This window comes from Falco rusticolus, chromosome 1 (genome assembly GCF_015220075.1).
Source record: "Falco rusticolus isolate bFalRus1 chromosome 1, bFalRus1.pri, whole genome shotgun sequence".
Classification (NCBI taxonomy): Eukaryota; Metazoa; Chordata; class Aves; order Falconiformes; family Falconidae; genus Falco; species Falco rusticolus.
Window position 1 is genome coordinate 22,872,658 of NC_051187.1, and position 14,327 is coordinate 22,886,984.

The 14,327-nt window shown below is 46.0% G+C and overlaps 1 protein-coding gene across 1 annotated transcript in view; it reads right to left on the reverse strand.

Moving 5' to 3' along the window:
- ANKFY1 (ankyrin repeat and FYVE domain containing 1) overlaps positions 1 to 12,245 on the reverse strand; it is a 36,460-nt gene extending 24,215 nt beyond the window's left edge. Inside the window, exons 1-4 of the mRNA XM_037375084.1 lie at positions 12,113 to 12,245; positions 6,793 to 6,985; positions 5,137 to 5,255; positions 2,221 to 2,356 (exon numbers count right to left, since the gene is read on the reverse strand). Coding sequence (XP_037230981.1) covers positions 2,221 to 2,356; positions 5,137 to 5,255; positions 6,793 to 6,985; positions 12,113 to 12,122 — 458 coding nt within the window. The 5' untranslated portion in view covers positions 12,123 to 12,245. The remainder of the gene's footprint in view (positions 1 to 2,220; positions 2,357 to 5,136; positions 5,256 to 6,792; positions 6,986 to 12,112) is intronic.
- Between the last annotated feature and the right edge of the window lie 2,082 nt (positions 12,246 to 14,327).

Below are 14,327 nucleotides of genomic sequence, written 5' to 3' on the forward strand. Positions count from 1 at the left end.
TGCCAGGGAAGGTTATGGAGCATATCACCTTGAGCACCATCATGCAGCATGTACAGGACAACCAGGTTACCGGGCCCAGTCAGCATGGGTTTATGAAAGGCAGGTCCTGTTTCACTGACCTGATCTCTTTTTATGACAAGGTGACCTGCTTAATTGATGAGGGAAAGCTTGTGCACGGTGTCTACCTGGACATTAGTAAAGCCTTTGACGACATTTCCCACAGCATCCTCCTGGGGAAACTGGCTGCTCATGGCCTGAACAGGTCTACTGTTCACTGGGAAAAAAACTGGCTGGCTGGCCAGGCCCAAAGAGCAGCAGGGAACGCAATTACACCCAGCTGGTGGCCACTCAAAAGCAGTGTTCTCCAGGGTTCAGTGCTGGGGACAGTCCTGTTGAATACCTTCATCAGTGAACCCAACAAGGGGATCAAGTGCACCCTCAGTAAGACTGCAAATGACACCAAGCTGGGGGGGAGTGTTAATCTGCTTGCAGGTAGGAAGGCTCTGCAGAGGGATCTGGACAGGCTGGATCGATGGGCCAAGGCTCAGTGCAGGTCCTGCAGCTGGGTCACAACAACCCTACACAACACTACAGGCTTGGGGAAGAGTGGCTGGAAAGCCACCTGAGAAAAGGACCTGGGGGTGTTGCCTGACAGCAGCTGGACATGAGCCAGCAGTGTGCCCAGCTGGCCAAGGAGGCCAGTAGCATCCTGGCTGGTACCTGAAATACTGCGGCCAGCAGGACCAGGGCAGCGATTGTCCCCCTGTACTTGGCACTGGTGAGGTCACACCTCAAATACTGTGTCAGTTTTGGGTCCCTCACTCCAAGACAGACACTGAGGTGTTGGAGCGCATCCAGAGATGGGCAACGGAGCTGGGGAAGGGGCTGGAGCACAAGTCTGACCAGGAACAGCTGAGGGCACTGGGGGTGTCAGCCTGGAGAAAACGAGGCTGAGGGGGGACCTTCTCACTCTCTACAACTACCTGAAAGGAGGCTGTAGCAAGATGGGGGTCAGTCTCTCCTCCCAACTAAGGACTGATAGGATGAGGAAATAGCCTCAGCTCTCAAGTTGCACCAGGGGAGGTTTAGGTTGGGTATTAGGAAGAAATTTCTTCAGTGAAAGGACTGTCAAGCACTGGAACAGGCAGGCCAGGGAAGTGGGAAAGTCATTATCCCAGGAGGTGTTTAAAAGACATGTAGATGTGGCACTTAGGGACATGGTTTAGTGGTGGACTTGGCAGTGCTGGGTTAGTGGTTGGACTCAGCCTTGCAGGTCTTTTCCAACCTAAACAATTCTATACCTACCAAGCTGTCTAATAATTACTAGTAGCATATTGTACAAGGACTTGCCACTAGACTACTATGACCAGACAACAGCTGGTTGTTGGAACACGTAGGTAGCAAACATGAAGACAGTTTTAGGCTGGTACAAAGCTTGAAGGCAGTTTTAGCATTGACCTTACAACTCAACTCCTTTGATCAAAAAAAATTAACAGCAATTTAGTTTGCTTCATGTTGAGTCACTTAAACCATAAATTACGAGCATCATGTGCTGCTGCAGCCCCCAACACCCCTTGGGCAAGAGATTATCAAAGGGTACTGTATCTTTGACCAAATTTAAGGCTTCAAAGTTGTACAAACTGAAATTTCTTTGTGTTTTGTACATTCAGGCTTCTCACTAACTCCGTGTAGAGCACTCTACATTCAAGATAACAACCTAGCCCCTACTAGTGTGGTGTAATCAGTCTCCTCAAAATGGCAAAGCACTGTACTGTTACATCAACTTTCTTACGAAGTTGCCACCAAGATGCACAGAACAGCTCTTTAAGTTAAATATTTTTCACTTGTGGTATTTTAATACTGCAAGCTACTTGCTATTGATTCTTCCTAGCATTTTCTAACAATTCCTTTCTTGCAGCTCACCACAGCTTGTTACTAATATACTGATCTCTACTTCCTCTTAATGCTTAATTAAGGTTATTAGTCTGACTGGGAGTGGAACTGGAAAGTAAGCATAAAAGCTTTAAGAAAGACCACTAGAGTTTAACTGTAGTGCAAGGCTTCATGTCCTGTGATAAACTGAACGGTCATGCTGTATTATTAAAAACTCAAAGCTTTTAAAAAGCAAAATTTTATCCAATTGCCAATAGCTCTCATCTTTTTTCTATTCAAACAAGGTTGAAGAGTTCAAAAAGATTCACTGTATTTACCAAGACTCACCTTTCCCTAAGCAGCTGGAGCTGAAATCTATTAGCTAGTTTCATGAGCTCTGTCAAGAAGATATCATCCTCTCTTAGCTCAAGTTCATCTGTGTAGATCCACCGCAGCATTGCCATGGTTACCTCTGGGTCAGCATCTGGTACAGAGAGCAACAGGGATTAATAAAATACTCAAAGAACAATCACCTATTCAAGTAGCTGCTATTCCTCTGACTTAAAAGCCACAGCTACCTTGGAGAAAAAAAACAAAACAAAAACAACCAACCACATTGAAACTGTACTGCTTTAGTTTAATCGAAGTGTCAAAACAGAGGCAAAACTGATCTGAATTTTAAGCTAGTAACAATGCTGGCACCAAGCAGGAAAACCTTTTTTTCCATTGGAACACCGTGCAGAATGCAGTGAGCCCTATAACATCTCCTACCTGCCACATAAATATTGCATATTTATGTGTTAGTGATGTCCATTTAAAGTCTTTGGTCTCTTACCTATGGCTAAATCCACATCTACATGTGACAACCACAAAGATGGCCAGAGGGCTGGAGCACCCCTCCTATGGGGACAGGCTGAAAGAGCTGGAGTTGTTCAGCCTAGAGAAGAGAAGGCTCCAGGGACACCTTCTAACAGCCTGCCAGTACCTAAGGAGGGCCTACAAAAAAGCTGGAGAGGGGCTTTTTACAAGGGCCTGTAGTGACAGGACAAGGGATAATGGTGTTAAACTGATAGAGGGTAGATTTAGATTAGATATAAGGAAAAAATTCTGTACTGTGAGGGTGGCAAGGTGCTGGCCCAGGCTGCCCAGAGCAGCTGTGGGTGCCCCATCCCTGGCAGTGCCGAAGGCCAGGCTGGACGGGGCTGGGAGCAGCCTCGACTGGTGGAAGGCATCTCTGCCTGTGGCAGGAGGTTGGCCTAGATGACCTTGAAGGTCCCTTCCAACCCAAACCCTTCTGTGATTCCACAACTTAAGAATCCTCCCTCTTTTTTATTATAGCCATATGTTATGAACTGTTGCATTCCAACAAAGGTACTTACACCTTGGTAATGACTTCCAACTGCTAAAAACCATTTCTAGGAAAGGTGCAAAAGAGTCAGTTTAAGAAGCTGGTCAGATTTCAGTGTTTACAACACTGATCAGATGCCTGATGCTTTTACACAGTAAGAAAAATAGAAGCATACACCACAAGACTCACAAGCCCAATGGCCAGGGACCTTTGTCACCTAGTCAGAAGTATAGTGACAATTCTACTTACAAAGATGTAGATGAGAATTACTCCACAACATAAGATCAGTCCAATTACAAGAAAAAGTTAGAAAAATAATGTTCGTCCCTTAAGCTGTTTTGTTTTTAGAACAAAACCATACATTTTTAAGACACCAAGATACTCATCCAGAAACATCTCCTTTACACAAAGGTTGTCCCAGATTATTTTCACAGTACCAGGCAGTACTTGGCATAGAATAGACTGCCTCCTAAGAAAGAAAGAGGAGGTTTTAGTAAGGCACGTGTCTTTTCCAAATTTGAAGTAAATCAGAAAATCTACTGAAGTCAGCTCTGCCTTGGCAGAGCTAAGTGTTCATTTTCTCCCTCCCAACAGAAGAACTTGCATTTGTCTCTTTATACTCTTCTTAAAGACTGCAGATTAGAAATTAGAAATTAGAATTAGAAAATTCTGCAGATTACATGACCTTTAAAAAACACTCAATTTTAAATGCTGCTTGTATTCTGAAAGTAGGATTCAGACAATCTCAGCTTGCAAGTTCTTAACAGAACCTGTTAAGAAAACCATGATAGATCTTAGGGAACAACTTGTTGCTTGCCACAACTATTTCATAACCTAATCCTTGTGCTATTTATAAAATTTTATAAAATAATCAATTTTACAGTAGGACACACATTTACTAACACTTCTTTTAAAATCATTCTATAATAGAAAGTGTTTGCGTTGTTAAATATGCAAGACTAGTTACATTTGAGATTCTCAGACTACCTTAAACGTGGAGCTAGGAAGGCTATGGACTGCCACTTGCAACAAAACTACAATTAACAGAAGAGCTTTTTGTAATCTTCTATTAGTATAGCACTCAAACTCCTTGGCATCTGTTTTCCTGTGGCTGCAGAAAGATCAGTAAATCCTTTTGCAAAAAAGCTTATGCTATCTCATAAAACTAGCTTGCTGTGACTTGCTTCTTTCCAGTTTGCCTGCACTTAGGTTTCATGATAAGATTAAGTGTGGAAAGCGAAGCCAATGCTCGAATATTCAACATGCCAGACAGCAAACTTGCTTAACTTCATGCCTGTTTTCACTGCTCACAAATTAATTGTTCAAGACTCTTCTATACTGTTAGGTACAGAAAAGCCTAAGAGGTTCAATCTGCAGAAACACTGCCCTGCGTTAAGTACATGTAGCAGCACAACAAAATACTCTTTAGAAAGCTTCTCTTTCTCCACTATTTCACCAAGGTACCAAACTGCCAAAGCAAATAACCTTTTAAGTATTTGTATTCATTTCCCACACACACTATGTTAACAACAAGTAAGGTATTTCCATGACATGTTACAAAGAAATTACACACTCTACCTCTAGAAGCCCTATCCTTAGAAAAAAAGAAGTCAAGCTCCTCCATACAGATTTGTTTTTCATTATGCCTAGTTGACTCTAGAAAAGAAACAGGCCACCATTCTCAACCCCTGTTCATTAAAGAGAAAGAAGGTAGGTTATTGATTTAACTAGCACTAGCACCAAGGTCACAAGTGTACTACCATGTTTCAGAGACAGAGCTCTGCAATTAATGGATTAAGCACCAGTTTGTGAACAGTAGTAGTTGGAAAGGTATAGGAGTAACCTTTTCTCCAACAGGCCTTTCATCAGTCACCCTAAAGACAATCAAAGCATCTTATTACTAAGCAATGACTGACCTGACAGATCCAGCTCCTCTGTTGAGGCAAGGTTGGCAAGGCTCCAAGTATCACTGCGTGCTGCCAAGACAAATTTGTGAGCACTGATGCGCTTGTCCCCAACCTTTATCTTCAGATCACTGATAAGAGCAAAAAAACATATTCATGTATAATGCAGACTTCCCCTGTTCTTAGGTATGTACAGATTTAGCATCTCCATAGTATCTATGTCCTGGTATCCACATTTAGGTTTGAGTTACTTGAAACATCAAAAACATGTTTAATCATTTAAGTAGAACATGTTGTCAAACGACAATTCTTATTTCTCTAAGAAGAAATGCAACGAGTCATTATTTAAAGTGTTTGCGTGGGTTTTTTTCCAACCATTTCTGAATAAATTGCCAGGGAATTACTGTACAAGATAGGAAAATCCAACAATCTTGAGGTTAAATATTTATGTCACAGTGTCCATACTAATACAGTCAGCTAAGCACCAACGGTTTCAGGCAAGACCAGCACGAGAACAATGTTTCACACTAGTCTGAATACAAGGCAGACTCCAGAAACCCCAGTTCCCAAGACACTGGCTGTCAAGAGCACTGATTTCATCCTGACCCCTTTAACACCAAGTTATCCTTTGCAGTTAGGGAGGACCTGCCCTGTTTACTTCAAAGTCCAATAGCTTGCAACGTTCTGACTGTGTAGGTGTACTTTCTAAACCATTTTCTATATCAAAGCAATGCTATAAACTACAGTACAACAATACAGAGATGTTAAGTAACAAAACTTGCACTGGGACTTGCTACCTTTCTCATTCCATGACTTGTAGGCCCTTTTAGACCACTTTTCCAAGACTTTAAACTCAAAAAGCTGAACAAAAATAAAGCAATCCAATTCTTCTGGCATATACTACCCAATAAATCTTTCACCCAGCATCCTACAGTAAGTTCTTGCCAGGCAAAGAGCCTTTCCTCAGGGAAGCTCTTGAGGACATGTTAGGGGAAGGAAACCTTAATCAAAACTATGTATTTTCTCATTACATTAGCGAAATCCCTTATTATATTGGCATTGCTTCCAGTAATAGCCAAGAAATTGGTAAGTGTCATTGTAGTCTCAGAACTAAATCAGTTAAGGGATCTAGAGTATTGAAGGTGATGGACAAGAAACCATTAAACCTAATTCTGTATTTTTGAATCTCAACACAGTATCATTTATACCACTAAGACCTGTTATACCATACAACCAGACAAGCCAAGTTAATAAGGCTTCTTCACACACTACAGCAATACAGAACTGGTTTCAAGGACACATCCTTTCAAGAAAGGAAGGCTTCCCAGCTGATAGATTAATTAATTGATGTATCTTCTACCAGCTAGGTATACATCAGTTTGAAATTACTTCTGTTCAAATGGAGTTTTGCTGTTGACAGTAAAGATGGTCAGTTCTCTTCAAACTTCTCTTAAGAGTCAGTCTCAGAGGTAAGCACCTACTTCGAGCTCTTTATTCAAGAACTGGATTTAGGATGCTACCTGATCTTCGCATGCTCTTCCAACTGCAATAAGGATTCCATTCGCACCAGGCAGTAAATAATTCTCCTTATCCAAGCCTAGTACCTACTGCAGTCAATAAAGTCAAAGGTTCCTGTAATGCCCCCTTTCCCAAAGGGGCATTTCTTACCTGTACTGCTCCTGCTGATAGAGTTCAGCTACAATGGCAAGAAGTCGACTGATAAAGGTGTCACTGGCATTGTCTTGGTTAGCCTCGGCAGCCAGAAGATTGCATCTCCTTTCTGTATCAACTAGTTTCTTCTGCAGCTTTACATACTCCTGGCGGAGAAGCATCAGATGCTTTTCCAGCTTGGCCACCTCCTCTGCAGAGGCACACAGTGTTACTACAAGACTGAAACATGCACACCTTTGTTTTGCATCTGAGCATAACTTCATCCTACAAGCACATTACATATCTAGTTTAATCACAGAACGCTCCAGTAAGAGTCTCTCCTCTTCCACAGTACTTCAGCATCTCCCCCAACATTAAACCTTTTATTTTATGTCACTGCTAGCCATAAACACATCGAAAAAATCATCAGAACAAAGTGATAGAAGCCACTTACAAAGCAAGTTCCCAAATCCTGTCCAGTCAGGAATGCCATAAGCTTTCTAAAACCATGGTAGTCAATGATGGTGGAAATTACGGTGGGGTAGGGGTCTAACTGTAATTCTTACGCATTTTTTCAGTGTAGTTAAGGTACCGTTTGACTTTACAGCTAAGGCATCAACCACAAGTGAGCATTAGAACAGTTGCTGGTGTACCTTACCTACCTCAGAGTACCTGACTGACCTGTTTAGAACTCCTCACAGTGTCAGCTAGGAAACTGCTTAAGAAAATGGCCAGAGTGGAAAACAGATTCTCCTCAGAATCTGTGTTTTAAAGACTAGCCAAAGATCTATAGAACTGTACTTACTACTAACACACACACATTCCTCCATTGGAGGCACTGCTAACAGGGACAGGTCCACGGTGGCTATTTCAATTCAGGAGCAGCACAGCAACAGCACCTGGGAGTCTGACCCCTGATCAAGTATTTCCATCCCATTGTAGCACCCACTTTTCCACCACACGTAAATGGTCACTCCACAACATGTTGTGGTAAGTTAGTATGCTGAACTCAACCCAGGTTACCTGTATGAAAAACCTCCATTTCACTGCTGCAAGGAAATACCTGCACAGGTGTTTAAGAGCAGCCCAACTTATGAATACTTAATTATGGATTAGTTGCAGAAATATGTGGTGCTCTATCATTGTGCTTAATTGATTATCACACACACACACACAATCATTAAGTTAATGTTCCAAATAAGGTACAAATCCAAAACCAGTCCTAAACTGAGAGGGGCCAGTGAGGAGAAATTTTTAAGCTAAGCAAACAATTTCAGTGGCAAAGTTCCTACAAGGTTACTCCCTACCAGCCAGGAATTCATTGTTCAACAATTTTTCTCAAATATTTACTAAATGTCACTACTACAAACAATGAGAAACTGAGCTCTTTTGACCAGTGTTTTCTTCTTGCTTCTGCAGAGAAGTTCAAAAGCATAGCTGACCTTGGCCTTGCTCCAGCACAGGTCCCCAGAGCAGAGCATCCCATCCATCTCTAGCTCAGCTGCAGACACAATGTCTCATTTTGTCTTTCCTCTACGGACTACTGCAGCGAATGCTCTCTCATAAGTCTTTTAACTTCACAACTACTGTAATGGATAAACAGAGTAATTTACTCTTTTACTCTTCAGTTAATAGTACTTAAGCAGGCTTGGCAGTGTACCTCCTTCAACAGTCTTTTATTTAGCTTTACCCTTTAAAAGTTAATAGATACCATCTCCTTTGGGATATTTTCCTTATTCTATTGAAATACACTGCTTCAGAACTGTGCTATCAACACCACACCAGCCCTCAGAGGGTTTGAAATTCTGCTCTGGTCTTACTATCTAAAGATAAATGCAGTTTTGGCGTTCCCAGAACTAGAAGGACATGTTTCTGGAGCAACAGCTCCTTCCTGACAGATTCATGTGTTTAGGGTGGCACAAAGCAAGCCCCACTGTTACAGCTGGGAGAGCAAAAATCTGACAGCAGCTAGGAGTTATCACTGAAAGACAATGAAACCCACATCAGAATTTCATGTGTGAACACCACGACTGTTTATATAGCAAGATTTTTAGGTGCCATACAAATTCAAACGCTAGGAATAACAAGGTGCCTGCTGAACCTCATAGCATATATCATCTTAAAGAAATACTGCATCTTCCAGTCAAACAATGAGACCGTGAAGGTGGGAATAAAGAAGCAGTACCAGGAGGTAACATCTCAAATCCTGTCATTTTGCCAAAGCCAGCTCATTCGCTCTGAATTACTCTGCAGTCAAGAGGACACAATGTAGAACTACCTTAAACTCTCAAACAGCAGTAGCTTAAGCTTTATGCTTAACCGACAATAAAGCTTGTTACTGCTGCTTCCAGGGCAATCGAAGACAATCACTACCTGCAGCGAAAGTAATTCAAGAACTGAAGCTTTGAGAAATCTGTTTCAGATTGACAGCATGCACTTCCTGCAACCTCAGTGAGAGGGACTGACAGGTAATTCCTACAGTAAGCAAATACAAGACTTGTAAAATCAGAGCTTCTCTTATTCTACACAAGAACATGCACACCAGTTGCACAGTAGCTACTACTGCACACCTGCAGACAGCATCTGATCTTACAGCACATTTCAAGTGCACATTCAAGACAGTCCTTGAGGTGCAGTTAATCAACATTCACCACAAAGAGCAAAGCCTCAAGTTTTCCCTGTACACTGTTCACTTAAAGAGTAAGAGAGCTGCTTAAAATAAGAATTGCTTCAAAAAGAGCACCCTGCTCCATTTCAGTTAGAAGCACAATCTCTATGCAAACAAGTAGCATCACAACTCCAGATTTTCTATAATCCTCAGTTTTGGAAGGAGGGAGGAGGGTCATAACTTAAAAAAAAATAATCAGTCTAAAGTGACCATTTATCTTCAAGCTGACAATCATTTTGACATAATGCCTACTATTGCCAGTCCACATTATGTATAACCATTCAGCTGACTCTCTCCCAAGTATAATGTACATCCACTGCACACATACACAAATCTAATGAAGATCTTTGCATCAATACACTGAAAGGATAGCCTCACCGGAAGATACCAGTAAGTCTCTGGCTGAACATCAATCCACATGGATGAGTGAAGACAAAGTCTGGGTTCAGCAAAGGCATACACTAAGTGCCTCCTTTTCTGAGCCCACAGTTCAGGTATAGAGTTAACAGATGGCAAGAAAAGAAAACCAGTGTTTAACAACTTTCTGGCAGCTAGACTGGCATCTCATGGACTGGCAGAAATTTACACTCCACATCAAAGATTCTAAAGACGACTTCAGAAGAGGCTTCTTATAGGAGAAGGCATAACAGTACAGCAACTGTACAGCTGAATCCAAAGAGATAAGTAGGGAGGCAACAGGCAATGGGGTGACAGATAGCATGTACCAAAAACTAGAGGGAGGGTCTAGCAGAACCCATCACACCCATCAAAAGCAGTCACAGAACCAATATGGATAAACTTTTGTTTACTTATGAAGTGGACACAAGAGAAATATTTCAGGAAAATGTTATTTCCTTACCCCTCAAGCCAGGTCCTTCATCAACTGCTCCATACCCCAAGCCCCACCTCCCCAAGGCTGTACAAGTTACTGCTTTCTTGTTCCTCCTCATTTTTGCACACTTAATGATCTTTACCCTGACAACCACCCCAAAAGTATCACAACATACTTCCTGCTGCTTTAGACTTAGGCATTAATCCAACAATTTCTACCCATGGCTGCATGTAACTTCATATTCTGTGGTATTGGTGGTACAGGACTTAACAGCAATTACAAAGGAAGCTCGGCTCTCGTCTTTAGAAACTGTTCAATGAACTTGTAACTAGTAATTGCAATAAATCCAATTCAGGGCTTCTATACACAGAGGCAAGGCTTCCATAAGAAAAAGCACTCAGCTTCTGAGTAGACAGCCAGTATGACAAGCTCCCTTAATAAACCTTCACTTTCCAGCTGACTCTCTAATACCATCAGTTCTTAACTAGAAAGTGTTGCTGCAAATAAGTACTTTGTTTGAAAGGACAAAATGAGTCCCTCTGCACAGATACCATAAGGAATTCAGTGGGCAGAGCTACAACTGCAGCTTATTACTCCTGTTCATGCAGGATCACTCAATGGTCATATACTTTCTTTAGGCAAAAGACCAGAAAGTTACATGAACTAGAGAAGAATCTTTTGAGAAGCACAGATGCCTGAAAGCGGACCTGCATTAACTGCAGGTTCATTCTGCAGAGCAGGACTCCGAACCAGAGCCTCATATCTCAGTGAGGAATGTGTCCCCACCTGAAGACAACTTTTACATCGAATGCTCGTTAGAACTGGATGACCAAGGCTTAAAAGCAAGCCTAAAAGGCTGGTCAGCTAAGACTGGAACCGTGGTATTTCAGCACACAAAAAGTCAGGAGCTACCCTAAGGATTTATTAAACCAGCTATACTGCAGCATCCTCTCAGCTGATGCATGCCAGTTTATTGGCATCTGCTACATTGTAGTTAATCTTCCACAAGTGCTTTTAAAATTCTACCACTGCCTGAGAACTGCTCTCCCAGAGTTGAAGGCTGTGCTTTTCAGACTGGAAGTCAGAGCCTTCATTTCCTCTGAAACTTGGGACATTTTAGCTCAGTTCACCGACTTGGTTTCCTCCAAGGAAGAAAAGAGGAAGCTTCTGTCTTGCAGGAAGAAGTAGGACTGTAAAAAACGAAGCGTTTTTTCAAATCCCATTACCGCAGTTAAATTAATTTTGAAACGGTGTAATTGATAGCCTCCAAGCAAAAGCAGAGCAGTCTAGGAGTCCTTAGGAGTCCTGCAGATTTCATCGGAGCCCGAATGTGACAAAAGGGGCGGCAGCAGCAGGTGCCCGAGAGGCTGCAGCACTTCCCAACGCCTCCGCGGCTCCAAGAGCAGCCGGTGAGGGGTCCCGCGGCCCCACAGCCCCGGGCAGGCGGCAGCGTCCACCCAGCTCCGCCTGGCCGGCCCCGGGCGGGGAAGGGGGCTGCGGGCCGTCCCGGCGGGCTCCCCACCACCCACAGCTACTCCGAACCCCCTCCTCCTAAAGGGCAAAGGGGGCCAGACCCGCCCCGCCGCCGGAGCTACCGGCCCGCGGCCCCAAGCAGGGCTGAGCCCCTCCCCCGCCATTTCCCGTTCACCTCGGGGGCGGCCTGTCCCACCCGCCGCGGGCGGGGCCGAACCAGCGGCACACGGGGGAGCGGCGTGAGCCCCACACGGGGGCAGCTGCCGCTCCCCTAGCGAACGGAGAAGCCAGCCCGGCCGGCGGCGCTCCCCGTACACCCGGCGGCCGCGCCCCGCCCGGCGCCTCGCCCGGGCTCCCCCCCTTACCTTCCGCCATGTTGGGTCCGGGGCCGCAACTATCGCGAGAGCCGCCGCCCGCCCCGCCGCCAGAGCCCGGCGCTCTCGCGAGACCAGCGCAGCAACCGCTCCGCTCCGGCGGCCGCCTGCCGTCAGCGGGAGCCCCGCGCACGTCAGGCCGGAGGGCGCGCCGCGCCGCTTTATCCCGGCGGCTCCTCCCCGCCTCAGCCAGGGAGCGGCCCCGGGAACCCGCCCGCCCCGGCCGCGCCCCGCCCCGCCGGCCCCGCCCCGCCCCACCCTCCCGGCCCCTCAGGAGGCGGTGGCGCTCCCCGGCCCGTGGCTCTCCGGTCCCGCCCGCAGCGGCCGCGGGCTTTCGCCGCCTCTGGCGTTTCTCTCCCCGGCTCAGATCAGGCGCCCTGCCCGGGTTGTCTCTGCGGTGCCTCCCGGCGGCGGTAGGACAGACCATGGTCGCCTCTGCGGCACAGCGCCGGCAGGCGGAGCTGGGGAGAGACGCCCAGCCCCGGGGACGGGACGGGACCGCCGCCGGCCGAGCGGCTGTGAAGGCCCGGCCGGGCAGTGGCCTCGGGCAGCCCAGGGCTGACGCGTGCCTGCCCCCGCTCGCCCGGCTGCGGGACCCCCGGCTGCGGGGCCCCTGGCTGCGGGACCCCCCGGTTGTGACCCAGCTGCGGCCTGGCTGCGGGACCCCCAGCTGCAGCCCAGCTGAGGGGCCTCCAGCTGCGGGACCGCCAGCTGCAGCCGAGATGAGGGGCCCTCAGCTGCGGGACCCCCAGCTGCAGCCTGGCTGAGGGACCCCTGGCTGTGGGACCCCCGGTTGTGGCCCAGCTGCCACCTAGCTGCAGGACCCCCAGCTGCAGCCCGGCTGAGGGGCCCCCGGCTGCAGGAACCCTGGCTGTGGGATCCCCAGCTGTGGGGCCCCGCAGCACCCAGGGCTCAGGGGATCGCTGTACTTTCGGCTCCTGCACCTAGTGCTGCTGTTTCAGGCAAGGTGCCCGGCAGCTGGAGCTGTGTCCGGTGGGTTAAGAGCGTGGTTCAGAGGCGAGGCAGTGGCCAGACCATTTTGTCAAGCCCTGTGTACAGCAAAGCCGACCCTCGGTGGCTTCATGGCTCCTGGTCTTCCCTGCCTAGGTGCAACAGCAGTACCAAAATACACTGATCCAGCGGCAACATTGTTTCAAGAGCAGATTTCAAAGAAGTGTTTGAACACATTACGCACAGTATTGTATTACAGACATAATTGTCTCCTTTCTTCCCATTAGATGATCTTTGAAAAGTCACTCTGCCTCATACCTGAAGTTTTCTGTGCCTGTGGGATAGAACAGCAAAACCAGAGTGCTAGGGCCAAGCTTCGAGAGCCAGCAACTGCAGTTTCCACACAGCGTCAAACACGACTCGTCTCATTTTTCACAGCTTGGTGACAAATGTGCACGGTGCTGCTACCTAGCTAACTTACACCACTGCTTCCCAGCTGCTACTGATCATCCCCAGTAACTGTGAGGAAACAGTTATTACTGCCTGATCAGATTTAGCCTCAGTTGAATATGTGAGTAACAACAGAGATTGGATTGCAAACTGCGACCATATTCTGCATCTGGGGAATCAGCAACCTCATCTTCTGCCGAGGATTTGCCTGGGCAGGAAGCTGTCTTTTTACAGCCTCTCTTTTAAAACCCAAGCACTTCCTGATCTGGCTTAAAATCGCTCGTACACGCTTCTGAAAATACGCAGAAATTGTAAGACTTGTGGTACTCCCCTGTTTGCACTGCGATGGCACCGTACTGCACCAGATGGTACAGACGCAATAAAAAGTCCACACCCATCGACCTACCAAAGAAATTAAATACACTTATGGTCACTTCAGAATTAATGTTCTCTGTTTATTGATCATCTAGTTTCAATAAGCATTTTCTAGGCATCACAGCAGGAAAGAATTTTAGCATGACAGCTGAACAGCCCTTCTTTTTACAAAGATCTCTGACGCGTAAGTGGCAGCATGGAGAAATCGAAAAAAAAGGAATCAGGGTAGCCATACTACTTCAATATTTATTTTAATTCCATGCTTTGCTTTTCCTTGACCCCCAGTGATGGAGTGTTACCTGGAAAAGCCACCATGTGCTGGGGGTTAAAAACAGCACAAGAACTCAGCCATGGTTACAAGCCTCCAGAACACAGAAAAAGTGTAATTTATCATCCAGTACACTGCCGGCCTACATAAACCAAACCAGAT